General features: G+C 38.6%; 1 protein-coding gene across 1 annotated transcript in view; it reads right to left on the minus strand.

Moving 5' to 3' along the window:
- The window catches only part of LOC107746854 (ras-GEF domain-containing family member 1B-A-like), a 68,955-nt gene that overhangs the window by 1,521 nt on the left and 39,461 nt on the right, over positions 1–27,973 (minus strand). Inside the window, exons 4-14 of the mRNA XM_016561185.1 lie at positions 11,895–12,077; positions 11,299–11,421; positions 11,035–11,172; positions 6,666–6,878; positions 6,431–6,505; positions 5,216–5,311; positions 4,674–4,817; positions 3,213–3,308; positions 1,491–1,586; positions 1,137–1,260; positions 611–683 (exon numbers count right to left, since the gene is read on the minus strand). Of these exons, the coding sequence (XP_016416671.1) occupies positions 611–683; positions 1,137–1,260; positions 1,491–1,586; positions 3,213–3,308; positions 4,674–4,817; positions 5,216–5,311; positions 6,431–6,505; positions 6,666–6,878; positions 11,035–11,172; positions 11,299–11,421; positions 11,895–12,077 (1,361 nt within the window). The remainder of the gene's footprint in view (positions 1–610; positions 684–1,136; positions 1,261–1,490; positions 1,587–3,212; positions 3,309–4,673; positions 4,818–5,215; positions 5,312–6,430; positions 6,506–6,665; positions 6,879–11,034; positions 11,173–11,298; positions 11,422–11,894; positions 12,078–27,973) is intronic.

Here is a 27,973-nt window from a genome sequence, read left to right on the forward strand (position 1 = left end):
AAAAAAAAAATACTGTAAAACATGAAGTCTACACAATTTAATTATTTCAGTAATTTAGATTGCATGTATTGTTCTAGTGAGACAAGGCAAACTATGTGCAAAAACGAATAGAAAATTATTTTTCAAATATGTAATTCAAATAATGTGCTTAAATCAAGGTTTGTAGTTATTGACTAATGAATTTGCACGATTAGCGATTGTTATTAGTGAATAATAATTTTTTTAAATCATTCAAATTCTGATCGACTTTGTGAAGTGTCTCACTGAAAATAACATTTAAAAGAAGGATTCGCTTACAGATCATATATTACTATGGATTGTGAGCATATTGTACTCTAAAGTAGTACTATTTAACATCGAGAAGAACAGCATTACTAGAAGAAGGTACATTCATTATAGAATGATTTTTTAAATATTTTATTCATTATTAATGAGTATTTTTCAAGGCCTGGACAACACAATTGAAATTCCCTGATTTCTGCCTGACAGTGGGAACCTTTGTTTAATAAATCTGTTCATTTGGCAAACAGACGATTTCTTTTAGCAAGTCACTACTCTTCAGACAGGTCAGGAATAATCTCAGCATCTGAATTAATCGTATCATACACACCTGAGAGATTTCCATCTGTCTTTCTCCATGTTGTTCTCTGGTCCTTCACTCTCATATGATGCCAGATACAAAGCTGTTGAGAGATGATTGAGATGAGACGAGTGTGTCAGCAACAAAAACAAAGCCACCTGTTTTCTTTCTTGAGGAATGTTCTGAACCTGTGTCACTTGGTTATTTAGCGTGACGGCATTTCACACCCGAGGCAATCATGACAAGCGCAATTGTCTTTGTGTCTGGTATCTTGTTTGCTCACTGCGCAACTATCATTAGAACAGGTTTATGACACGAGTGGCAGAAAATGAGTGTGCAGAAGAGCTCTAGCTCAGACAGGAAGTCCAAATTGACAGTAAAAAAGCAAGACAGAATGCATAAATGATGTTTAATTAGCAAAACCACTGTCTGGCCTCAATGTTTGCATTTCAGAAGTTGAAATGAAGGGGCTTATGATTGATGTTCGCCACTGCAAAAAAATGTTCCTTAACTTGATTGCAATTAATCATAAACTAGCATTAAAAAACATCTGTACCATCTTCACTGAAGACCGGTGCGGTCAGGAGATACTGCAGAATCTTGCGGTCTCTGTCAAAAGGACACTCCACCTTCTTCCATGTCATGAACTCCATCACTTGTTTGGCCAGCTCCCAGAATTTCTGCAGCACAGTCAAGATTCATTCTGTTACAAATCATTGCCACTGAATTGATGCCCTTGAAACTTCATTTCAACAGATGCATACGTCAATGGACTAAATCTGGATGCTTCCGTTGCTACGTGACAGTGGTTTCTCAACCATCCTTTGTTATTCAGTAGCTGTGACGGCAGTTGTTGCCATGCATCATGTTAGCTTGCATGTATCGCGCCAAGCCAAAGGGAAGGAATTACCTCCAAATTGACATGTCCGTTCGGGAGCCTGTTGGCACATCCTTCATTGAGGAAGTAGATGTCTTTAATCAAGAGGCTGAAGAAAGGGATAACAATCTGAAAGGCAAAAAGGGAATACAAGATTACATAACAGCTATAACTGACCAAAAACTAAGAAAAAAAAACATGCAACCAAATGGAGCAGTCTCATTGGAGTCCATCTAAGGGTTATCGTCACAGTAAGATTGCACTAGGCAACAGTTTTTACAACAGCTTCTAGAAGCCTACAGGGCACAGCACAACTGGATCTACCACTTTGGAGGGCAATAACAATGATTCATGACACAAGGAAGCAGTGATGTGTACGTGACGCCAAAATCTAAACTCCGTTGTAGCAAATTCAGGTACAACATGATAAACAAAGGTGTCTTTAAATATAGGGGTCACTCTCCTGTATTCAAAAATAAATAATTTGCTATTAACATGATTCTAAAAAATAGAAAATGTAAATATATACAATGTTTATTTAATAGATTTAATTTATTTTACAATATTAATAAATTAAATCATTCCATGCCATCAACAACCTGAAAATCTCTTCGTTTTTTTTAACATTTATTTATTTTTGTTTTACATTATAAGTCATTTTAAGCCTAAGCATCACTCCAAAACTGAGAAATAAATAAATAGACAAATAAATAAGCCAAAATAAATCTACTGCCATAATTAGAGTACAGTCCCATGTGAATAGTTAACCTCAAGTTCAAATCAAGATTAAAATAAGCACAATATCCATCGGTGAACAAAACAAAGGGTCAAAAATACGAGCAGTCAAACCAGTTGATGAGTTAAAGACATTAAGAGAGCAGTAATGCATTCCTGATTTAATTAAGTTTACAGTGGAAATTCCTGTCCTGGAACATGCACTTATTTTGTCTCTTATATCTTTAAAGTAACAATGCTTGCCAAAGCCTAAACACATCTGATTTTAGAGAAAAACAAGTGACATGGGCCACTGTGATGCAAAAAAAAAAACACGCCCCCCTCACGGAAGAGCCAAGCATTCCAGTACTGCTCTGGAACATTCTGTCTCACCACCCAAACCCACACAGCGAAGATCTCCTCCCTAACCAGTCGAAGACGCAAAACAATCCTTACCAAGCTTGACAAAAACAAACAACATATCCAATATATATATAAATATATGAGAACACTCAAAATAGTTGTGCATTTTAACGAAGAGATTAACAGTGTTGAGCTTCCTTTTGGCACACTCAGATGCCGGATGGATTTTATTGAGTTTGCTCACAGAAAACACTGAAGAGCATCAGAACATTTTGTTAACTGGCTGAATGCCATGTTTTTATAACTAGAATGGAGCATATTTAGCAGAGGAAACAGAATGTCCCATTTGATGCCTTGCCCTCAGCAAATCATCCTCAAATGGCCTACTGTCCTCTACCCTTGTTATTACATAACTCTCGGCCAAAGAGGCCAGACGCTACCTCAATTTAGTGTAAATACAAAGCTTCTGGACTGGGATCTGCACTTTTAAGCCAATCACTGGCATCTTTTATGTAATGAATCTGATTTTATCATTGTCCTCGCTGCGTTTGTTGCTAATATCGATACAACATATCACACACTTCAAACAACCTTTTTATAAGTACATGCCGCCCGAACCCAAACACTGTTATGAAACCAACGTTTCTATGATTTCTGTGAGAAAATTCTGCGCATTACCTTCTCTCTGCTGCTATGAGCAGTGATAGATCTCTGAGTGGCTCCACGCAGCGCTGTTCTGTAGTTGTAGAAATTGCTAGAGGGATCCATCTGGTGCTGCGAATAGAGACAAAAACAGGTTTAGGCACCAACCTCAGGACTTGGCCTGAAAAATGTAATGTAGTTTCTACAAACAAAAGTTTCTAACGAGCTCGAAGCCCATTAAACATGGTTAGGTCTCCAAAGCCAACATGAGTCACTCTAGTTACTATTCATTATGGGACATTCTTTAATGGGAACCAAGTAAGATGATCCATGTCATGCACTTTCAATCTTCAGTCAACTTTTTGCCAGCAGGTGAGACAACCACAAAGGTTCAGTTCACTTTAAGGCTGCACGATTATGACAAAAATCATAATTGTCGATTATTCCCTTGAAATTGTAATTGCGTTTATTAATTGCAATTATCACAATTTACATTGAATGATGTTTATACCATTGTTTGATGCAACTGCATACCGTATGTTTATATGAAAATAAACAAGCTGAAAACACCTTTAATGCTTTTCTATAGTATTAAGACTCAAATGTCAAATATACATCGGATAACAATCTGTCTATACTAACAGGTGTCAGGTCCAGAGCTCCTCCGGCACACTAACATGATACTAGAGCGAATGATCTTTCAGGTCTAGCCACGTGCTGCTGACGCTCCGTTCATGTCACACAATGTACGCTGCCTCCAAAACACACAAGCAGGAGCGATCAACCTTTCCCATGACTTGTTTGTTCTCTTTCAGTGACTTTAATATCAGCGCTCCATCTCCAGGGAGAGAGGCTTGTGTAAGAGCCCCGGCCCGTGGGCTCGTCTCCAGGGAATGGCCAGGGAAAGGACAGCTGGTTCCACTCCCTCCCTCTCACAATCCCCCTCTCAATGAGTCTGTCCCTCGCTCAGTCTATTGGATTGGTCAGCACTGACCATCTGCCTGAGGGATGCCGCTCCCTCGATCCAGCTCTCGCTCACACAGGCTGAACAGCTGCTTCTTCTCCTGGTCTCTCCACTCCTGTTTCCCTACCCATAATGCCTCAGGCACAGGCCTAGGTGGGTGCTTGGAGAACTGAGTGAATGATTAATGTAGCTAATCATTATTTTATTATATTATTGAAGCTAAAATGTACTATATATTATCAGAAGTCTAACATAAACACAAAATTGTTTATTATTATAGATTATTGAACAAAGGATGACACAGATTAGTTAAAATTTTATCAACTAAAGGCTAAAATGAATTATCTAAACCTTGACGCATAGCTAAATAAGACTCTCCGAAGCACTCAGCAAATAAAATAATACGAGTCTGTAAGAGGTTTGACATTGTTGTGCGTGTTAAGCGTACAAGAGCAGGGATTAGAAAAGCAAACCAAATCCTGCCAAAAAAGCAAACTGTATTATCCAAACTGATTTGTGGGGAACAAAAGAGCTTTCTGTAGCAAAGTCTTGCAAGGGACGGCAAAACACTCACTAATGATGGCCATGAGCGAGTTGAAGTTGCCAATGTTGAAGCATTCTCGTGCAACGTCGATGAAGAACTCAATGACTCGAGCCCGATGTTTCTTCTTTACAGGCTGCATGAGAATATCAAGCAAATATTTTATGAACACCAAAAAGTGATATTTATAACAATGCTCATTAAATACTTAATACTTCAGGAACTTTCATGATATAAAATCTAATGTTACCTACACCACCATTCAAAAGTTTGGGGTCAGTTAGATTTTTAAAAATCTCATGATCACAAAGACTGCATTTATTGGGTCAAAAAAAAAAAAAGGAATAAATAGAGAAAACTGTCAAATATTTTCACCAATTTGATGAACAAAGAACAGCATGACCTCAGGAACCTACTTACTTTTTTGAAAGGTGGTGTATATTTTTATGAGGCTTATATTTAAAATCACATTAAAAATCACTAACAGTATCATTAGCAATAGTAAAATCATTAGCAATAAAAGCAGACGATTACCATGCAGATCTCCGTCGCCACCAGGTAGCTGAGCCTGTTGAACCACTCCACATAAGCCTCCAGGTTACTTGCTTTTTTGTGATCACTAAAGCATCTCTGCAAGAATCACAATTTCAAAAGGGTCAGTATCATCATTCAATTACAATGAGGCTTGAGTTTGGTCAAGAGCTTCATTTAGGACATTGTGCCACAACGTTTTCCAGTTTAGTTTTCAAATTGTCTTTATTAGGGATGCGCATTTTATCTGTACCATACTGGTTATCTGCCAATGTCGGCATTTTTTATTTATCGGTATAGGTCAATTTTATTTTATTTTTATTATCATCATCAAACTAGCATAGATTCCAAATATCAGCTATTTTAACTTGTCTCTATCAGCCAGAATTTTAGCATTGGTGCATCTCTTTTTCACCCTAAATTCTGAGCTCTAAAACGTTTGGCAGGAATGTAAACAGTTCATCATCGGTAGAATATAGCTCTTTAAGTGATCTCACAGAACTTTGCATGCTGGGATCTGTGATTCCTACAGTCCCAGCCCAAGAACAAAGGTCTCCGAGATGACTGATGATCTCCAACAAAGCACATTCAATCAGAGAGCTTATTTGCCCTGCAGAGCCTCCACGCTCACTGGGCCTTGTGTTATTATCTGTTTAGGGAATGTATACAGACACTTTGTCTGAAAGCTCGGGCCACTCTAACCCTTCATTCCTTAAATTCCTATGGTCTGACTGTGCTGTCCGTCACACAATACCCAATCCACCCTACTCTACTTTTGAAGGACAACATCAGAGAGCCACGGCGGTGCACAAGGACCCTCTGGAGAGACGGCGACCAGAACAAAAGAGAAAAATCGCACTAGTACCGCCTTGACACGGGCTGTTGCCTAGCAGCCCAACGGCAATGGGCATTACGAGGCAGGGCTGAGTAAACTTTTGGCAGGTTATTGTGAGAAACCAGTTGCTAGGCTTTGGCCACAAAAGGACGCTGTGTGGAACTGGAGGAGGGAAACTTGGACGGTGATAGATTAGACGAGGAATGTGCTGTGAATGCTGTGTGAAATAGGTGACACCACATTGAACCCGAGGGTTAACGTAAACATCGTGCGTATTGATTTGTTGGAGTCAGATATTTGTTGTAGTAAGCGCAAGACATGACATTAGCATTGTATATATTTTAAGTTGACCTTGCTGACCATAAACAGGAAGGGACTGTTACCTTGTCGTTATCAAGAGGGTCTTTCTGAACAAACGCCTGGACGAACTCCTCTGGTCCGATGTAGCTCAGTCTTTCCTGAAAATGAAGATGATGATGTCAACTTAACCTTTGCAGTAAGTCCAAACGGTCACCTTGAAAATAACTGCACAGATTATTGATTTAGTAAATAAAGCAATCCAAACCCACAGTGAGGTGAGGAATGTAAGGTCATGTAAACCGAGGAAGTTCCACTCACCAGTTCAATGTGTGTGAGTTGCTGTGCCAGGGTGAAGGGGTCGCTGCAGATGGTCAGAATGTCTCTCTGGATGGACTGAGGTTTGGTCTTCAGCACAGTTAGTCTGTCAGTCACAGAGGAGTTAATCTTGGCCAAAGCCTCTTCGTACTGACTCAGTGTGGTGAGCTTACGGATCAGCGTTTGTGTCATCTGTTGCACTGCCTTGCGATAGAGCTGAAGAGAGACGGGGAGACAGAAGACGTGGATTTGCAACCATGCTTTTATTGACCAGAATGACAAGGTAATCATTAATTTGAAAGACTGACAACATAATGTGTCCCACACTGATAAGAAAGCTGAGGGAATGCACAACGTATTTGCCCTGCAAACATCTAATGGACTTCTGGGCGTATAATGGCGCCCTTTCCTCTTGATTGGTCAGCTATGACGGTGGTGCTGCTCACGGGGTCTAACGTTCCAACATAGGGTCTTGAGTATGTTACATAACCGGTTAACGCAGGATTACAAAACAGCAGCACTTCATTCATGTCCTTCAAAGGTTCACAAGAATCCTGAATGCCGCTCACTTCCCCTCGTAACACAAGATGGGTTTGAGTTATCTAATAACAAGAGCCTGACACAGATCTGGTCTTCTGTTGCGTAAGGAGAGGACAGCAGCAGTCATGCCCTGTTGCTCAACATCAGTCGGACAAGAATCTACATCCTCTGCCTTGACAACCAATGGACATCAAGAAGACTACCCCACACCATGAATTTAAAACGGACTACTTAAAAAGCCTTACCTAAACTGGTTACTTAAAGGAGGATGAAATAAACGCATTTGATAAAAATTTACTTTTTTCAGGGCTACAGCGAGGAACAATTACCTGAAAGCCAATCAGAATCCACTCAACTGAACAGTTTAAGCATTTAAAGCGTCAGACAACAAAACTGCAGCTCTTATATTGAACAAAATGTTATTGTCCATTTGTGTGGACTCTAATATAGTTATCAATATAGCTATCGTTCGTGGTGCAAACGGGCCTTAAGGCTTTTGTTTAACCATGAAGATATGATAAGTTGGCTGTTCAAACATTATGCTGATTGGTTGTGGGATCTTTCATTTCTGTCAGGCTTCTGTACTCCTTTCTGACTCGTAGAAAATAAAAAGTGGCCCATTAATCTGTTGTGCAGGAGGTCAACCAATGGACATCAAGAAGACTACCCCACACCATGAATTTAAAACGGTATACTTAAAAAGCCTTACCTAAACTGGTTACTTAAAGGAGGATGAAATAAACGCATTTGATAAAAATTTTCTTTTTTCAGGGCTACAGCGAGGAACAATTACCTGAAAGCCAATCAGAATCCACTCAACTGAACAGTTTAAGCATTTAAAGCGTCAGACAACAAAACTACAGCTCTTATATTGAACAAAATGTTATTGTCCATTTGTGTGGACTCTAATATAGTTATCAATATAGCTATCGTTCGTGGTGCAAACGGGCCTTAAGGCTTTTGTTTAACCATGAAGATATGATAAGTTGGCTGTTCAAACATTATGCTGATTGGTTGTGGGATCTTTCATTTCTGTCAGGCTTCTGTACTCCTTTCTGACTCGTAGAAAATAAAAAGTGGCCCATTAATCTGTTGTGCAGGAGGTCGGTGGCGCATAAATCTATCTGGCTCAGAACAACCTGAACATAGTGTAGATGCAAGAATATTGATGATTTGACAAGAGAGCGAGTACAGGAGGAGACAAGCCCTTGCAGCACTTTAAAAGATCACAGAGAGTCTTAATATTCCCTCTTCAAGGTCCACCATATGCTGACACATTATTTTTAGCAGGAGTTCTTGGCGATGACTGCTTGACATTTTGAGCGGCAGATCAGACAACTCACTTGTTGTGGGAAAAATAGAAAAGAAAGCTGCTTGCGTGTGCTGCCTCCACGTTTTGAACCCTGGCATGAGTGTGCGACAGCCGTCCAACATGGCACAACCTCACAGTACAGATCACTCTAGCATGGACACACCACACCCAGGTCAAGGGTGAATGCTCTCCATTACTTTCCCAATAAACAGAATTTGTGCAAAAGGTGTCCAAATGTGCACCAAATGGCTGTCTGCAAATGCACAACTGGGCCCTGCCTTTCCTATACAGAAGACCACATGCGTAATGACAATCTTTGCCGACCAGAAGCCTGAGGACCAAACTGTGGTCTGGAGACAGATGTTACGGCATCTATTCTCAGCTCCTGCACTGAAAGCAAGAGATCCGCGACGCAACTGCCAGTAAAAAGACAGAAAACAGCAGGTCAACAAACTGCTGGCAAACTCGTCAGGACCACTGAGGTCTAGGAGAGGTCAAAAAATAAAAGGCCTAACTGGAAACCACTTCATAGTGGTCTTGTTATAATGGGCTGCAAGCACTGGACAGTACATTTGACTCAGATGGGCTTATGTCTAGCTATAAATACACCCATTGTCTATTGTGTGGCTCTGACTGCTGTGAATACCACGTCAATGTAGAGTCAAGTGCTACACTGTAACAGACACTCTCATTAACAAAATTCACGTACGAGTACATGCCGTTCAGATGGCGGGAGAAAAACAGCGACTGAATTACATAATACAGTCAACTTATTGATGGTATGAACCATGAATGAATTCTTCACACTATGAGACGGTCTTTTCATGCATAGATACACATCTACCAGACAGTCATAACTCAAAACACAGATTACATTTGTCTCGCCTACCTAGCAAATGTAAATATCATAAAGATACCTTGAATAAAGAAAACATGAAGTGGTCACTCCGTTAAAAAAAATCAATATGTAAAAACGGTACACAATAAGGGAAAAAACTTTAAAAAAATAAATAAAAATAAAATAAATTTAATGATGCTAAAAATGTTAGTGTAGAAATCTTAAGTATTTTTTCAACAACAACAAAAAAAGAAATATTAAAGGCAAAAAAATAAATTTAAGGTTTAGGTTTTGGGTCACACATGACATTTTACCACCTTAACTAATCATTAAAAGGTCAAATTATCTGTTATTTGAAAAGACTTATTGCCCTTCTTGAAACATAGTGCATTTTATGTATTACATTCAGACAATTGTCTTATTTTGATATTGACTTTATACCAAAATACATTTTAATTCAGAAATTAAAAACTTGCTCTCATCATATAAGAGGTGTATTCAGGTATGAATTCATTTGAATTCTTTTTCAAATAAATACACAGGTCAACTATGTCACGGACCCTAACACAGTTATAGTTCTCCATGTTGTTGTTTTTTTGAGTGTACATGCAGTCTTATTAGCTTATTACCCCTTTCACTAGATTGAGGAGGCGGTGCAACACGCACACATTTCCTCTATGAGCTGAGCGGGGCCGCAGAAGGTCATCGATCTCCTGGGTCGGGATAAAGCAGATCAATTGTCACACATGTGTTTACTACACAAGCCACCAGAGGATGAGTCCTGCTTGTCTTTTTGAGTTAGTGAAACCCCATTCATTTGAATCTGATGGAGCGATGTCCATCTTAAACTGTCTATTCTAACTAGTGCCCTGCTGTTAGTCATTACACTAATGCTCGCCAACCATGTGAGATGACCAGAGCGAGCTTCTGCAAATCTTTTTATTTCACTGTACATTAACTAAATCAAGAGTTCACAACAGGAGGACTATTCAGATGCGGATGATAGAGAAAAAAAGGGACGTTTGAGGACAACACTTGATGAGAGCTCCCAACTTTATCCAGATTCAAAATGAAGTGACGGGCGTCAAAAGGATGTGAGCACAATGGAAGGACGATAACTAGATGTAAAATAAAATAAAATCATTTAACGCAACCACTGCTGGTTTTTGTGCCCAGGAAGTTTTAAAAGAACCTAGAATAAATGTGGTGAAAAAGTCCCTTTGATAAAAAAAATGCTAAGCCAGTAACATGGCAACAAACGAGTCAGCGCTAAGAGAACTATTTAAATGCAGCCTGTGGAAAAGCACCAGTGAAGACAAAAGCAGCTGAACAAAAGAGCTCTCTTCTCACTCCTCTTGTCAGAGCGCTTTGGACTAAAGAAATCTCACCCCCCATTGCTCAGGTGTTGACACTCTTCTCACCCAACGTGTTACATCCTACATCTTAACCAGCTGAATGTTAAAAAAGCCATGCTAAGACATATAAAGCTGTTTTACACGGTATATGCTAATAGTGGTACTAAAGGCATAAAGAAACGCTAATGTCTTTGACGCAAGTGTTCGCACCTATCAGGTGACTATTATTTAAAAACGGCGTTGCGTTTAGCAGACATTTCCTCAAGAATGAAAAACTCATTGTTTCCGCTGAAATTATCTTCCAGCACTTGGAAATGGCAGACTTACTTCATCTCCAGTACTCAGACGATGCGTTAGTTCCTTCAGGCTCTTCATCATCCTCTCATCCCTGAAGTCATAGGGAAATGTCTCCGTCCACTCAGTCAGCAACTGCAGAATCTTGGGAGCAATTTTCCTGACTCTTGCCTACAGATTAAGTAAAAAAAACAACAACACTGTAATTGCTAATTATTGTCCTTGGTTCTCAAAATAGAGCAACCATGAAGACTGAAGCCACTTTGTATGACAATCAGTATAAAGACACCCTTGTACCTTATCAGCCTGAGGATCAGTGAGTCTCTGCTGGTCCACACACAAATGGCACACTTTGGACATCAGCTCATACGGGTGAATAAAGAGACGGGAACTGAGCAGGAATGTGAAGATGTATGTCCTCTGTGAGTCAATAAAAATGAGATCAATGTTGGTGCAACAATACAAACCATTAATATCCGTTTTACATTATTCTAAACAAAACTAACATTGGACAAAGCTACATAAAATGTATTTATATTTCTTGAAAATAAATCTGGTTAGCTAGACTACACCTCAAAAGGACAACTCTTACTTTAAATAAAGTTCTTTGAAATGATACAAAGGATTTATGTCTCTTTAGATAAATTTAATGAATCCTTGCTGATTAAAAGTAATTTCTTTTAAACCCAAATTTTTGAGCAGAAGTGCATATTGCTAAATTATAAGTTGAGACCAATTGCAAGTCACGTTTGTGGTCTCGGTGTTTAAAAAATAAATACATGTGAGATATCAAACTGAGCAATGCATATGTTTTCAATACTCAAAATTAGGGCTGCACGATAAATCGCATGCGATATTTAACGCGCATTACTTTTGACACTCTATATACTCACATCAGGATAGTAAGCCACCGTAGGGACCAAGTGCTCAATTAGAGCCTCCAAGGACCCTGACACCAGGTTGTTTTCATGGTAATACAGGCCTTCATAGTCCTCTTCCTTGGCCTTATAGAGATTCTTGTTGTAGACATTGGACCCATACATCGCTGGAAAGGGTGGCGTTTGAGGCATTTTGTCCTGTTGAAGGATATAAAGAAACATCAGTCTGAGGAGCCTAACCTAAGCACAAACACAATCAAAAACAGACATTGATGCATGAACTAGGCTAATTCGTTAATGCTGAGCCTCCATCCTCAACTGAAAATTTTGTTTACCTTTGTGTAAAACACAAGGTCCCCAGTATCATTATAGGAAGCTGAGTGGAAAATTACTCTTCCTCGGATGGACGACTCGTGGGGATGAATATGTCGCGATTAATCTCAATGTGCAAACACCTTCCCTGATTGAGCCTGTGAGAACTTGAGTTTAATCTCCATTCGCTTCGTATTTTAGACTCACTAGCTGGCTCTAATCCACCATAATAGCAGCTGAACATACCGCCGGCGGGTTTCACTCACAAACACCAACAAATTAATCTTCACGGTGCTTTTACCTCACGTGGATGTACAACACAGAGGCTCTTTCAACTACGGGTTGATACAAAAAACATGATGACCTATGAGATCTAGTGCTTCTGAAAAGAAGGATTCTTAATCTCCCCCTCAAAACCAAAACAAGGCCCATTACAGATGAGAGTCCTATGAGTCGGTCAGCATTAGCTAGAGGTGATAAGCAGCCAAAAGCAGTTCTTCACCCACACAAAGAGCTCTGGCTCACATTGCCTGCCTCCCTCCCTCCTACTTCTGTATCTTCCAGGCTCTTGTGGAACGGCAGAAAGTGAGTTTTGCACATGTCAATGCATCACATAATCATGCGGGCGGCTCCAGCATGCCAGCACGAGCTTCTGTGCCATTTCAGAGCTCAGCCCGTGACTTTAAGTGAGATTCCTGGACACAGCGCATTTGGGCCCCTCAATAGAGGCATTCACAGCTACGGCACAGGGCGTCAAGGGACATCCCGAACATTGTGCAGCCCCAATGGCCGCCTGCCTATTCAGGCCCGCAGGCGTTTGGGTGCCAGATTCGGACGGGAGTGCACAGGAGGGAGGGGGTGTCGTACGATGAGGTATGTTCTCAGTCCGTGGCCCCCCACAGAGACCTCTTCATAAAACCATAGACATTAGCATCAAAATGGAGCCCCAAGAGGTCAAAGCAGCAAACGCCCCCCTACGCATCTGCTTTACCATGTGTTATACCATCTGAGCACGTCAATGAGATAAAAAGCAAGGAAGGCCAAATTATGTCAAGAATGACTTTGCGCTCATCACCAGAAATTGACAATTTGTCAAGTCCTTTATGAATGATGCCTCTGGGAACCGCGTACGGTTTTATTCTCTGACTCATATTCTGTAACAGAATTTGCCAGAACTTTCATAAAAATAAACCCTTTTTTGTTTTTGACAAAGCAGCATTGAATAAACTCTACTTTTGTCTTATTATATGGCCCAAAAGCAGGACACCCCTGCGCATCGGCCCATGCAACCCTATTAGTGAAGCCCCCAGGCCACAATGCAAATCTGTTAAAAGTCAAAGCCCTTTTAAACTCTCTAGGCGCACCAGCTGCTGCTCGACTGAATTCTGTGAGCGAATAAAACAAAGCTGAAGCTGATTAGTAGCAGGGATTCTGGATGGGTTTACTTTTTGGTTGCAGGTGTCAAGTATGGCCACCAGCCACATGTCCTCTCCTCTGTCCTGCTTAAACAAACACGAAGCACAGCCTTCACCACAGGGGCTGTGTAGTATATAAGCAAACAAAAAAGCCCTTGCTTTCACACAATTACTGAAATGTTTTTTGTCAGAGCTTTTATTTGGCATCCTTGCATGGCTGCATTTTAGATAGTTATGACTGTCTGAAAGCTGAAAACATTCAGTCCCACCCACATGTTGACTATTGTTGATTACTGAGTCTCTAGATCAAAACGGGCCTCCTCAAGCATAAAGCAACATTTAAATAATCGCTCTGATCTTTGGGGTTCCCACACCTTTTGACTAATACATTTCCATGGTTTTACACTCATTTATCCCTACTGGACAAGGATTTTTAAAATTCACTGTATATTGAAATTGCACTCACAAGTCGATAAAATAAATAAAAAATAAATGATTCTACAAATACTACATACATAGCAATGGAAATGTCTTGTAAATGTCAATATCCTAAGTAAACTGAAAATACATTGAAATAGAATTTTTATATATAATTTAAATCGAGTTCGAAGTTATATTTCAACTTATAGAATACTTATTAAATAAATGGAAAAATTTCAATTTAATAATACATTTTAATTTTCCATATTATTTCGATGACTTCCTGAGATCAGTTTTCATGGAAATCAAAATTTTAACGTTCCTTGATATTTACAGGTTTTCCATGGTTGTGGGAACCCGGTCTAATGCAAAGGTGGAGGTTAAAACAACAAACCCAAACGTTCTGGAGTGTTTTGAAACTGCATCCTCAACAAAAGGGTGTGTTGAGCTCATTGGCATATTATTAGGAGCTGTTAAGTTGTTGTGGCAGTCTTGTCTTTAAAGGTCGCTTCATAGTGAATATAAAAACAGCCAAAGATCAAGACTTTAACAAATACGAAGGATTGATCACTGCTGTGATGACAGAAAGACATGATTCCCACCCACATTTCTACAAACAAATGTCTGGTGCGTGGACCATAACACAGCTCTATGTAAATTGACATGAGGAAATAAACATGTCTGTTCATAGCGCTGTAATATACACCAGTATTACACAACATTGTCGGCTTTCAATAAATTCAACAAGGATCAAATTGAGTCTTGGTCTTTTGGTTTCTGTCAAAGTGGGTTACAAGTTAGCCTTGGGAAACGAGCAGGTGTGTGTCCGTGTGTGTGTGTGTGTTTGTGTGTAAGACGGTGGGGGATGGGAGCTGTTGCTTCACTGAAACTACTCGAGTGTGTCTGAGTAAATAAAGGGCTTGGCTGGCCGTACAGATTGGCAGGGCATAGTGTCCTTCCCACAGCACTTTGAGCTACCTGCATGACTGGTATCACAGAGGCATAGTCCAGCCAAATCACAGCAAACTGATGCAGATCAGTTTTTCAAAACAGAATCAAAATGTCTCAGACACTCTTCTTTCCACAATCTTGACCAAACACAACCCTCATTTTGATTAAAAAAGTACAATATAAGACTGTTGATAAACAACACCGATTAATCAAGTAGATAGGACAATCTGTTTAAGCCACAAAATAGCTTACTTATTTGATAGTGGGGAGGAACACATGGGTAATGATCATCTGAAATCAAGAAGGGAATATCAACAACAACCCTCCAGTTTCCACACCCACCCACCACAAGACCACTACTGCACTAATACATATGAGAAATGAAAAATGATTTCCCCAGTGAATACCCTCAGCAAACACTCAAAACTCCATAAACCTGGCATCTTCATTCTGCAGTGCAAACCATCAGTTTAGTACACAGCATGCACACTATTTTTAGCTAATTTACTGTAATTTTATATCATCCTAAACTATAAAATGCCTTCCATAGACATTTCAATGAAACTTTAAGATCTCAATGGGTTATCCAGACTTGGAATTACAGTTCTAAAATTCCCTCTTATATCCAGTTTTCTCCGGCTGTGGGAACCTTGTCTGAATTACCATGTAACCAGCAAAGTAAATTAACATTACAATCCTTCAGTAAAATATTATACAACAAAGTACCATGTAATACAAAATAACATGCATTTAAATCAAATTATAAATGAAACCAGTTTAACCACCAAACTAGTACACCAAAAGTCTAGAATAGAATATTAATTCCACTAACAATACCACAAATAACCAATAGTACATAGCAATCGTTCATTTCCATGGTAGCAAATATCAAATTACATGACAGCTTGGTTGTGTTCTACATTTGTTTTACATTGCATATTACTTGTAAGAACTTACTATCAAGACCACCAGCATAAGTTACCAAGGGCAACACCACAAGGCACATTCTTCATTAATGTTAATATACTTAAGTCAGTAAGACAGAAGGTGAATATCGTCAGCACATAATATTTGTTTGCAGGTTTATATGCAAGTAAACTGACTTAACAGGTCGTAATGTGAAATAAAATCAAAATGCACGCAAACCAAGCCGCGTATTGAATGCATTATACATTGCTCGAGTTTCTCACCTCCAAAGGGACCGAGACTCCGCTGTAGATCAGCCCTGCAGAAGTTTGGCGATGAATGGCTGCGCAAGATGAACCTCCGGACATATAACAAGCTTCAAAAAATGATTCTCAAAACATATGAATCTAAAAAGAAGTCACGCTGCGTATTCCTAAGTCATACGGATACCGACTGTGACACTCAAGCGCATGATCCTTATAATAAATATATCCAGGCAGTACGTGCGACGTGCTTCTCTCTCACGATCTCAAGCAAGTGTGAGCTGCTGATCCACTGAGCGCGCGAATAGTAAATGATAGTAGGCTGAGCCGTAGATTCCGAGACAGCCAATCAGCGAACAGCACCAGACACCCGCGTGCATGTCAGCGCGCGCCCATCAGTCTAAACTTGAAAACGAAAACATATGGGAATTTCACTAAACAAGACGACTGAAAGAAGAACTAAATGTCTGCCTCAGCGAAAATCCCCTGAAAATAATCTTCATGGTTACTTACAAGTCCGCCATTATGTCCTGAATGATAGCTGTCTCATTTGAATCTAGCAGGACTAATGAATTTATGAAAAATGCATTTATTGATTTGTTCAAAATATACATAATATTACAAATGTTAGCATCATGGGCAGTGTAAATGGAAATATTTGTGGGAACTCCCTCATGTCTTAAGCTGACCATACAGGGGGCACCTTTTTGGGCAATTTCTCGCTGAGAATGGGTAACAAATTTCTATCTGGATACTTTAGATCAGTTGTGTGTGCCCTGTGTCTCACCTGGTTGCCCATTGATGGCAACATTAACCAAAGTTGCCCGGCAACATTGCTCAAAAAGTTGCCCCATGTATCATTAGCCTTACATTTTGAAGACAGCGACGGATAACACTAGCACAAACTGCTAATATATTTATGATATTTTGGTAGGCCTGTATGTAATGTTTACCTGCATTATCTTTAGCTTAATTTTAAATACGTTAAATTAAATCTGTGAAACACAGTATATACCCCTGTCTCATTTTCACTGATACTGTGCAGTAACCCCACACTAGATACTGCAGTAAATACCTGAAAGAGTTCACAGAGAGGTTTTCCCTCTCTCATTGTAGGTCAAGGGGCCGAGAGTTCGTCACCTCTCACACCTATATGAGGTATGCTAAATGAGCTTCAGTAGCATGTTCTAACAACAATGGTATCAATCTGTCGGTCTTTTAAATTGACAGAACAAATTAATTCACCTGATAAACTTGAAGGTAAGAACATTGTAAAAAAATATATATAACTAAATCACAAAGTTACTCCATGTGATAACTCAAAAATCAGTATTTCATGTCTATGCATATTTGTTAAGAAGCAGAGAAAAAGCAGGATAATGTGTGTGCTGGGGTCCTGATCGCCCTCTCTGGGGTTATATGCATTAATGGCTGGCTGACTGTACATTATCTCTCAGTTATATTTCCGTGAGTGTGAGTGTGAGTGTGTGTGTGTGTGTGTTAAAGTATCAAATGTCTTAAGCAGACCAGCACCATAAAATCACAAAAAATAACAATAATAATAATTAAAAAGCAAACCGAGTAGCACAAATTTGTAAAGCTTTAAAATAAAAGACATGTATGAATCATCTTAAAATCTGCATCACAAAAGACTCTTTAAACGTTGTGTGATAATTAGGTTGTTTCTTCATGCCTTTGACAACGAGTCTGAATAAAATCTGAATATGGGGAGCATTATGTTTGAAAATAACCATTCACAGGTCTCACATCTTGGCTAACAACTCCACAATGGGCCCACAGTTATGTAACCTCTGTGTATTCAAAGTCATTGTTCATTGTGAAGAGTGTGTGGAGGAGTTCATAGAGATGAAGAACTAACGGTTAAGCTCTCTGCAAAAGTTAATACTACTAACAGTACCAAACAGCAACAAAAAAGTTAAAGAGAAACAGCTACAAGTCAATTCAAGTCCAGTCGTTCTCCCCATTAAATACACATTTGAGCTTAGTCAGCACAGACTGTCTGACCTAGCTTCCCCTTTGCTCCAGAGGTATTCACACCCCTGTTTTGTTGTCCTAGATGGGGCATTATGAATGTGAAAAGTGAGAAACAGCATGAATTATTTAAATGTTGGAAACTGTTAATAAGAATGCATGATGAACATAGTGCCTGCTGTTCCATTTTATTTTATTTTTTTACTTCAAAGATTAGTCCCTAAAACAGAAGATGTATATAACAAAAGTTAAATTGAAATTGATTATCCCAATGAAACCTTTTAAATTTCAAAAAGAGTCATTCAAAACACAAAAGTCTATGTGTATGGGGTTTTTTTACATAAGAACAACAAACAAGGAAATTCTCAAATCGGGGTCCTAACTCAAGAAATTCTGGCACATCCATTCTGTGGAAACAAATGTACTAGCAGTTGACAAAGATGATCAGGCAGGCACTGTGTTAAGAACAACATTATATTAGCTGTAGTTAACCTAAATACTAATGTACTGCAGAAATGTTAGTATACCATATGGTTACATGTGTGTGTTAAATCTCCATTATTTGAGGGCAAGGATGTCACAATCAGCTTTGACCTTTGATCTTTGGTGTCACTCTGTTATCATATAGTTTAATAGCCACTTCATTTCAAGAGTGAAATCATTAAAATAGATTTACAACACTCCATATTCACCAGTTGCAAGAAATAATATTATGCCAAATTGGGTGTGATTTTGCCCCTACAAGTAAATATAGACAGATAGAGACATTCAGTAACTCAGCAAACCAACCTGACACTTTTCAGACATACCAATATCTAACTCAAGATTGGCTTACATCCTATATGAATTCTGACCCAAATATTTTGTCAGCTGAGGAAAAGCACTGACTCCAGTCCATCAAATCAGGAGCCAGATAGTGTTTACCTCTGCACTGACTCCAGACCAGCTTTCCCCAACCCAATTTCTAACTCCACAATCATTGGGAAAAACCAAGCTGGCCTCAAATCAGGTATAATGAGTGGCAACCAATTCCAGACAAAGGGCAAAAGTAGGTCAGTACAGTCTACTGCTTCTTCTACTCAATCATCATTCATAGATCCTCATTATTAACTCATGTTACGTCAGATGATCACATGCATGGAAAAGTCCAAGCATGGAAACCAATGTGACTTGATGCTCAGAATTAGCTTCCAAATGAGGAACAAGATATGCGTGCTACTTCCTGACATTTAATGTTACCAAAAAAAGCCTTTTGTAAAAATGTGACTGAATAGTTAAATGAAATCCTGCTCTATTTCTCATAAACCTAACTCTGTAACTTTTTTTGTACATTGTTTTCAATCATATTCATCATCCTATTTTTGATTCTAAATAAATTTAAATTAAATTAATGGTAAACTGCACTAAACTGGCCTTCTTTTATTTATTACTATATGTCTACCATCATAAATATGTAATATCCCACTCTGGGAACTTTTTAGTGAAAAGGCCTTACCTTTTCCTTGAAGTCCAAGTACTTAAACCCAACTCTTTTTCTACCATTTACAAAACATGCTGAGACAGACAGGATAAATTTTACTCATAGTCTATATAGACTTATTCACAACCATACCAGGGAAACCCCAACCGGCAAGTAAAGAATGGGTGAAGTACTTTCCCAGTCGATTTCTCTTAATGGATTCAAGTTTTACATTACGCTTTGCAAACTGATAAAGACCACACAAGAGGACCCCTAAATCCACAAGTCAGTTAGTTAAATGCAACCTGATGATATGAAAATATGACTGGATTTGATTTGCCAGTAATGTGGTCCATATATACACGTTTCCAGAGTAATGTCTGAAGCACAATTTCTTTTCACAGTTGGCCTAGTTGACTGTTTGCGTGAGCCTGAGGAGAATGACTTTATGTCTCTGCCTGACAAAACCGCTCACATCCCAGAAACCAAAAAATAGGGCATCTCTAACTGCGGGATGTGACTTTTGAGAAACCTTGATGTGAAGTTCAGTAAATCCTCCCACTAAAAAAAGCTCAACAACAACAGTGAAAAAAATTCTGTCACAGAGATTTGCGTTTCTTCTGAGGTGACCTCAGCACTGAAGACTTTTCATTAGGATCACTGCGACAGATAATAACCCATTGAACTCAGCCCTGAAGGTCACAAAGATCTCGCCTCTCCCCTCCCACTCTACAACAACAGATGCCACATGATACAACATGTCACAGATGGAGCAGATAAGATCAAAGGACAGGTGTAACAGCGAACAGAGGCTTGGCTCGTATTCTGGGAGAATCAACACCAAATTACTGAAGGGCAAACACTTTTATCATCGTTGTTGAAATTGTTGTCTCAAAGTGTTTCAACAAATAAAAATAATACATTTTGAATTCTAAAAATTATATATTATTGGATATATATTCATACAAATAAGCACAAACACAGCACTCTCCACCCAGGTGCGTAGGAGACTGACTGCCAGCGAAATGAACAGGAAAGCTGAAAATACTCCATGTTCTCTCAGCTCCCACATACACCGAAGGCCAAAGAACATGAACTCCTACCCATGTTTCTCAGGGGTAAACACAATCACACGATGTAGGCTCAGACTTTACTGTAGGATGTATATAAACAATTATGCGAACATCCGGATTACAATGTACACACTATATGCAGTATGAATGTTCACACTACTGGGATGCATGCCATGAATTATGCAACATATTTCTTGTCAGTTCTGACACATAACAGCATTAACTGCTCTCAGCCATCACAACACTGACCACCTTTAGACCTATAAGCCCTGAACTGCGTACAAAGCCTATATATGATATAGAAGCGTTTCTTTGTATGTCCTGTTCCCATCTGGATGCTACAGTAAGTAGGATGGGTTGCTGGTTTGTTAAGTCAGTCAGGGGGCAAAGGACTGTCTTGTGTCCATCTGTGACTTTGCTGTCTGAAGGAGCGCTGACATTTTAATTATTTTTGACTGAGGAAAGAGATGTAAGGCCTCAGCCTGGGAAAAAGCTGCTTACAATAGACGATGGGTTATAAAACTGTCTAAATGAGAGGCATATGCCATGAATCATGAATATGTAGGCGTAAGCATGATGTCCAAATCAAAAGACAGTCAAAAAAAAAACTAAAATTAAATTAAAAATAAAATATAAGTAAATAAAATAAAATAATAACATTTAAATAAATAAAAATGAATGAATGAATAAGCAAGCAAGTAATAAAATAAAATAAAATGCTCTCAAAATTCAATATAACAAACGACTAAATTGATTCAAATCTCCAAAATCGTCTACAAAGTCACATTATGAACAAGAGCTGTGAGAATCATGTTATGTGCTTTGGGAGGGGTCCCAAAGCATATGAAACAGCAGCTGTAAGACATTGCGTGTGCGCATGTGGAGTGGCATTAATATATGGGGGGAAGGTTAGGAAATGGAGGAAACTAGAAGACACCACCCAGACAAACTCCCTGTGACCCACATACCCTCCCCTCTTTCTCCCCCATCTTCCCTCCACCTTCTGGGTAGAGACGGCTTGAGAGCTGACATTCCATCCCAACCCCCCTCTGTCAAAACAAACAAGAAGACCACCTGGGGAAAAGGAATTGTTTTGTCACATTTTCAAGGGTCTAATCTTAACCAGTCAGGGGTCCACATCGCTTGCATGCCTTCATATTACACTTCAGATTTTGGGTACCCAAGACATACATGAGAAATCAATTCTTGATATTCTATTAATAACTACGTTTCTGCACTCTAAAAAATGCTGGGTTGTTTCAACCCAACTTTGGGTCAAATATGGACTAACCCAACTTTTGGGTTAAAAATTTAATGTAAAATTTTAACCCAATGGTTGGGTTAGTCCATATTTGACCCAAAGTTGGGTTGAAACAACCCAGCATTTTTTAGAGTGTGTGTATGTCACACTATACTGAAGCATGCTGGAAGAAGTTTGTTTTTGCCCTGCTTTTGTGTAGTCATTCATCAACAAAGGCTACGAAGACCTTCATAGAAAATAAATATTATGTAATGGGACAAAAGACACAAACATTGTAGTGAGTTGGATAACGTCAATCACCACGTTTACATGCACATGGATATTCAGAAATTGGCAAGCATCATGTAAACACATTAACCAACATTAACAATAACCAAGATTAAGCCAATATTCTGGTTTCTAGAAATATAAACATAGCTGACATATATTGTACCATTCAAAAGTCTGGGGTCAGTACAAGACATTTTATTTGAAAGAAATTACTTTTATTCAGCTAGGAAGCATTACATTGATTAAAAGTGTCAGTAAATACATTAATAATTTTCCAAAAGGTTTCTATTTCAAATAAATGCTGTTCATTTGAAGAATCCCAAATAAATATGATTCAGCATTGATAATGATACGAAATGTATTCAAATCAGCATATTAGAATGATTTATGAAGGATCATGTGACACTGAAGACTGGAGTAATGGCTGCTGAAAATTCAGCTTTGCAATCACAGGAATAAATTGCATTTTAAAATAGATTCAGCTAGAAAACTGTTATTTTAAATTGTAATTATATTTCACAGTATTACTGGTCTTGCTGTATTTTTTTATTTTAAAAAATGCATTGGTGAGCATGATAGACTTCTTTTAAAAACATTTAAAAATCGTGCTGACCCCAAACTTTTAAAAGGTAGATGCAGGAATGGGTGAAAATTTTACTGTTGTAAAACTTTAAGGAAGTATATTCAAAAACATTAAAAAAAACATCATAGCTTATATTTATAACATTTTGTTAATGCTCTTGTGTACTGCTCTTGCATATAAACTAATGCTGTCAAATGATTAATCGCGATTAATCGCATCTAAAATAAAAGATTTGTTTACATAGTACAAACCCAATTCCAAAAAAGTTGGGACACTGTACAAATTGTGGGTAAAAAAGGAATGGAATAATTTACAAATCTCATAAACTTATATTTTATTCACAATAGAATATAGATAACATATCAAATGTTGAAAGTGAGACATTTTGAAATGTCATATGCGATTAATCGCAATTAATCGTTTGACAGCACTAATATAAACTCTTAAACAGAACATGGCCTGTAAAAAAGACAGAATTTTCATTTTTGGTTGAATTATCCCTTTAATCAGAAAATAATGTACATGCAACCATGGTCACATTATAATGAGGTACTTATCAGAAAATACATTCCACAGAACATCACCATGAGATTCCACCCACAGATTTCAGAGAATGCCGCTAAGTGGCTAAATGTTGTTGTCAGTAGACGCTCATAATGATGTTCCCAGTAAAGGCTGGGGGAGGCCGCCGCTTTCCACCATCCATGCAGAACAGCTGAACAGGCCCACTTGTGTGTTTGTACTCTTTCATTAATTCCACCAATGCAGATGACACTTGCTCAGTCAACTGGCTGCATAGCTGCTGTTTCTATTTTTCAAAGTCGTCTACTGGATAATCTCACATCCCTTGGGAATGGTCAGATATGATGTCAGTGCCGTAGAATGAAATAACGAGACAAAACAGTCCACCACACACACACATAAAATATAATATGTTCAGATTACATAAGAACTGTCCCTTTTCATGGCCGTCCAAGTCAACAGACGAGAACCACTGCCCTCGCTTTCAGCCTGCGACTCCACTGGAGGCAGGGGAAAAGTGAAGATGCCATAATTCAGACTATTTATGTAACAGCATGCACTCAGTTTCCATAAAAGTTTCTCTAGGTTGTGTGTGCCTATTCGAACGGGTCGCTAGGCTGTCTGCTCTGACCCCGCTCACAGCCTTCGCCATCATGCCACCAGTGCCTGAAACAATGCGAGCGCAGATGGCAGGCATGCCACGCCAAATGCCACACAAAGCAGTCCCAGATGGAGCCGGCCTTGGATTTATCTGCCTGATAAAAGGGTATGGAGAGATTGCACATTTTGGAGATAAAAACAGCCAAATTTCTGTGTAGGAACATATGACCTTTCCATCATGTCTCACTTCTTACTTCCAGACTAATTCTCCTTTTGATCTGCTAATGTTCAGACCTGAAAATTGGGACGGATTACACAAGATCTCCTGAAAAGGAGGGGAAGTTGGACTGGATGGACAATGTACCTATTATGCACTTTGGTACTGTTTTGGGTTCTCGGACAGGAGCATGAGGCCCTTTTTTCCTTCCTGTTTAGCTTGTTTTGAATATAGCTTTTCTTAAAATAGCCATTGAGACAAAGTGATCAGTAAACACAGCTTGCCATCCCACATTTGTGTAGAATGGAAGTTCAGATTTTTATGGAATTCATCAAAGTCTTTCCCCACACAATACGAAATACATTTTTCTAAGAAGAAGTTGGTAACAGAAAACAAAAGCTTATTATTAGTTCTCCTAAAAGGTACATTCCTCATAAAATGTATTTCTCTGACATTTGTACACGATTAGTATTAAATAACATAACAGTGTGAAATCACAACTTCTTCAATGGAAATGCTAAAGTTAATATATAATATTAAATCAAGTGATGAAAACTTCCTGAAATCCAACTTTTAGGAAACTACTGAGCACATTTCAGCTGTGACGTGACCCTATGACCCAAACACTGCTATGAATCAACACCCCTATGAATCCATGTGGATGTTACGGTTTGAAAAGGATTGTTATAGAATGATAAACTCTTATCAGTATAACAAATCCTTTCAGAACAGAAATATCCTTATTAGCGATTGAGGGTCCTTGTATTTTTCTGTAAAAAAAGATCTGGTGATTCTAGTCACATTCAAACCTACCTGTGTGTGCTCATGCTGTTTTCCCAGGGAGGTGAGAAGTGAAAAGGAAGCTGTGCAGCCCATCCCAACCAGAGAGAGCTATCAAAACACACACACCCTCCCTATCATAATCTCTCCGCTTTGTAAAATGCTTTATACATGTCTTGTTAAATGTAATATTTTTAACGTGGCAAGGGTTGTGTTACATTATTTGCAAATTAAAATTACTAATATTTTTAAAGAGGTCATATGATGCTTTTTTAAAGATCATTATTTTGTGTATTTGGTGTAACAGAATATGTTGACATGCTTTAATGTTCAAAAAACACATTCTTTTTCAAATACTGTACATTATTGTAGGTCCTCTATGCCCCGCCTCTCTCAAACGCTTCGTTTTCTACAAAGTCCCTCCTTCCGACAAGCGCAGTCTGCTCTGATTGGCCAGCTGACCCAGTGCATTGCGATTGGCCGAACACCGCAAGCACTCGTCGGAAATGTAACGCCCCTTACCATAATCGCGAGCTTCATCTTTCAAAATAAATGTAAAGACAGAGCCCGAAAGGGGAACAGAGTCGCGGGACAGACACAGTGATGAAGCTGGTACGTGTTTGCAGTACACAAGCCACGGTTAAAGGGGTCATGCAACTTCGGGGATCTTATCTATGCACAATCAGCTTGTAACACTCCAAAGAGAAAGGAAAACTTGAAATCGCATCATATGACCCCTTTAAACAAAATCATCTGCTCCACACCACTATCCATAATCCACATCAGTTATGTAAAAGGAAGAGAGGGTACCAGTGAGAATGATAACCCAACTTACATTTAAATGCTATTTACAGTGACAGACTTCACAGGTTCAGATTATGCTGAAGACTGATACTGCAGCTAAAAGGATATTGATATTTACTATATACTAGAAGCAACAATAATAGAGCATGTTTAAAATGGTTGTCTGTTTAAAAGAACTTCAAAGCCTTTACCATCATGTCGTGTGGAAGTCACATTAAATATTTATTTGCAATAGGTGAACACCATATGACACTGACATGAATTACTCATTATTTATGAATGTGGCACTGGATCTATTCTGATGAAACTGTACGCTCAGTCATTGTGACCATTTTGAAACGCAGCCTGTTTCATCACGATAAACTGCTTCGTGCACAACCGTAATCGAGTGATTCTCAGTTCTGCAGTAAGCCATGATGTAATACACTCATAAACAACATAAGCTCAAAATGTAGAATCAGGATTAAAGCTTTACATCTGTTCAACAGTGTTCAACAGGGGGTCTGCAGCAGTACTGCAGGGAGTACGCCAATTACTGTTTGAACTCATGATTAAAAGATGCATCAGAACAAAATTACAATTTACTTCAACCAAAGCTAAAGTTAAAAAGGTACAGACACACAACGTCTAAAAAACAAAAGTTAACCTGGACAATAAATACAGACAACAAAACTGGGCTCCATGCTGAAAGCACAGTGTTGACCGAGAGCTTTCAAAGCCCATCTCTGCCTGGGACGCAAACCCCTGCCCTTGTGCTGTCAGTCAAGACACCTCTACCAGTGCACCTGCTCATGTTCACTTTCTTCTCAGCATGCATGTCTCTGTACAACTTCACTTTAACCAAGAGAGGCAGCTTGCTGATATGTCTAGCTGTAATACAAATTGTAAGAAGGGAGGAGAGCATGTTTTTCACAGCTGTGGAAGTCATTACATAATGCACTGACATGTCAGTCAGCGCTGTATAAGGCTCATCTGCTCTTTGTGGGTAAATATTATACCATTAGAATGTATATTGGCCATGCAGATGCTGAATAAAATACAAATGGACCAACAATCGCATGCAGCTGTTTTGATTAATGGCAATTTCTTTCATAAATGTCACTGTTCATTGTTTCTATGTAGAGAACAAAATAAAATATTTAGAATAGACTTCAGGGATCACATCCATGACGTAAATATTAAATATCTTTATGCTGACCAGTGTGCCTATCCAGTAAGTAATTTTTTTTTTTACTTCACATGAATATGGATTCACAAAGCTAGAAAATTACAGGACACATTTCAAGTAATTACATTAATTGTCTGTAATGCTACTTCAATTTCCATCCAGAGATGAATTCCGTTAAAATCATTTAAGTATGGTATTTTTTTTTTAATACACTGGAAACCTCATTCTAATAATATTGCAATCAATTCTTCTTATTATTGTAAAAAGGCCCTAAACTTCCTAGTTATTTCATCCTCACGATGGTGCTTTTGCAACACTATAACTGCTCCTCAGTAAAAAAAAAAAAAAGCTTTATTCAGACATAACTCTGCAAGAACTTAAGCAATGGAATAGTTATCATGCCTTAGTGATGACGCAGAATCATCAGCTGGGACATCATGACCTTCTGAGGATCTTTTATATTCCAAGATGGGGTCAGAACTTTTTCAATGCCAGGCAACTGAATGCTTAATATTTTACTTGATGATTCCACTGACCTCTCCTTTTGTCTATTTGGCTATGTTTTGGAACTAACTGTGGTTTTATTAACGGTTTCCAGTGGCGACCACACTCTGTGTTCAGCCGTTTCCTGTTGGGTAACGTTTCTATGACAGTTGTTTACTGAGCAACATTCAGACACTGTTTTATATGCTCATCCACAATACAACATGTAACATATATGAACTGATAAAAAGATCTGAGATCAGGCTTTAAAAACTTGAAAAAGTCTTTAAGAAAATCCTAAGAGGTGAAGGTTATGACACATTGACATGGCGCACATGAGTACTCTAACACAGTATTTTGCTTGTATAAAAAAACATACTTGCTTACATAACTAATATTATTCAGAAACAATAACATATAAGGGTGTATAAATAAAGCAAAGGAAAACTCATTTAAAATCTAGTTTAAACATGGGAAATTATTTAAAATCTACTCTTTGGCTCTTTATTAGTACTGATTCTCCATGACCAAATTTTTGATTCCTTAATCCTACCTCAAATACCCAAACTTAACAATCACCTTACCGACTAATAAGCACACACACATCTAAATGAA

The sequence above is a fragment of the Sinocyclocheilus rhinocerous genome, unplaced genomic scaffold (assembly GCF_001515625.1).
Source record: "Sinocyclocheilus rhinocerous isolate Xijiao unplaced genomic scaffold, SAMN03320098_v1.1 scaffold468, whole genome shotgun sequence".
Taxonomy (NCBI): Eukaryota; Metazoa; Chordata; class Actinopteri; order Cypriniformes; family Cyprinidae; genus Sinocyclocheilus; species Sinocyclocheilus rhinocerous.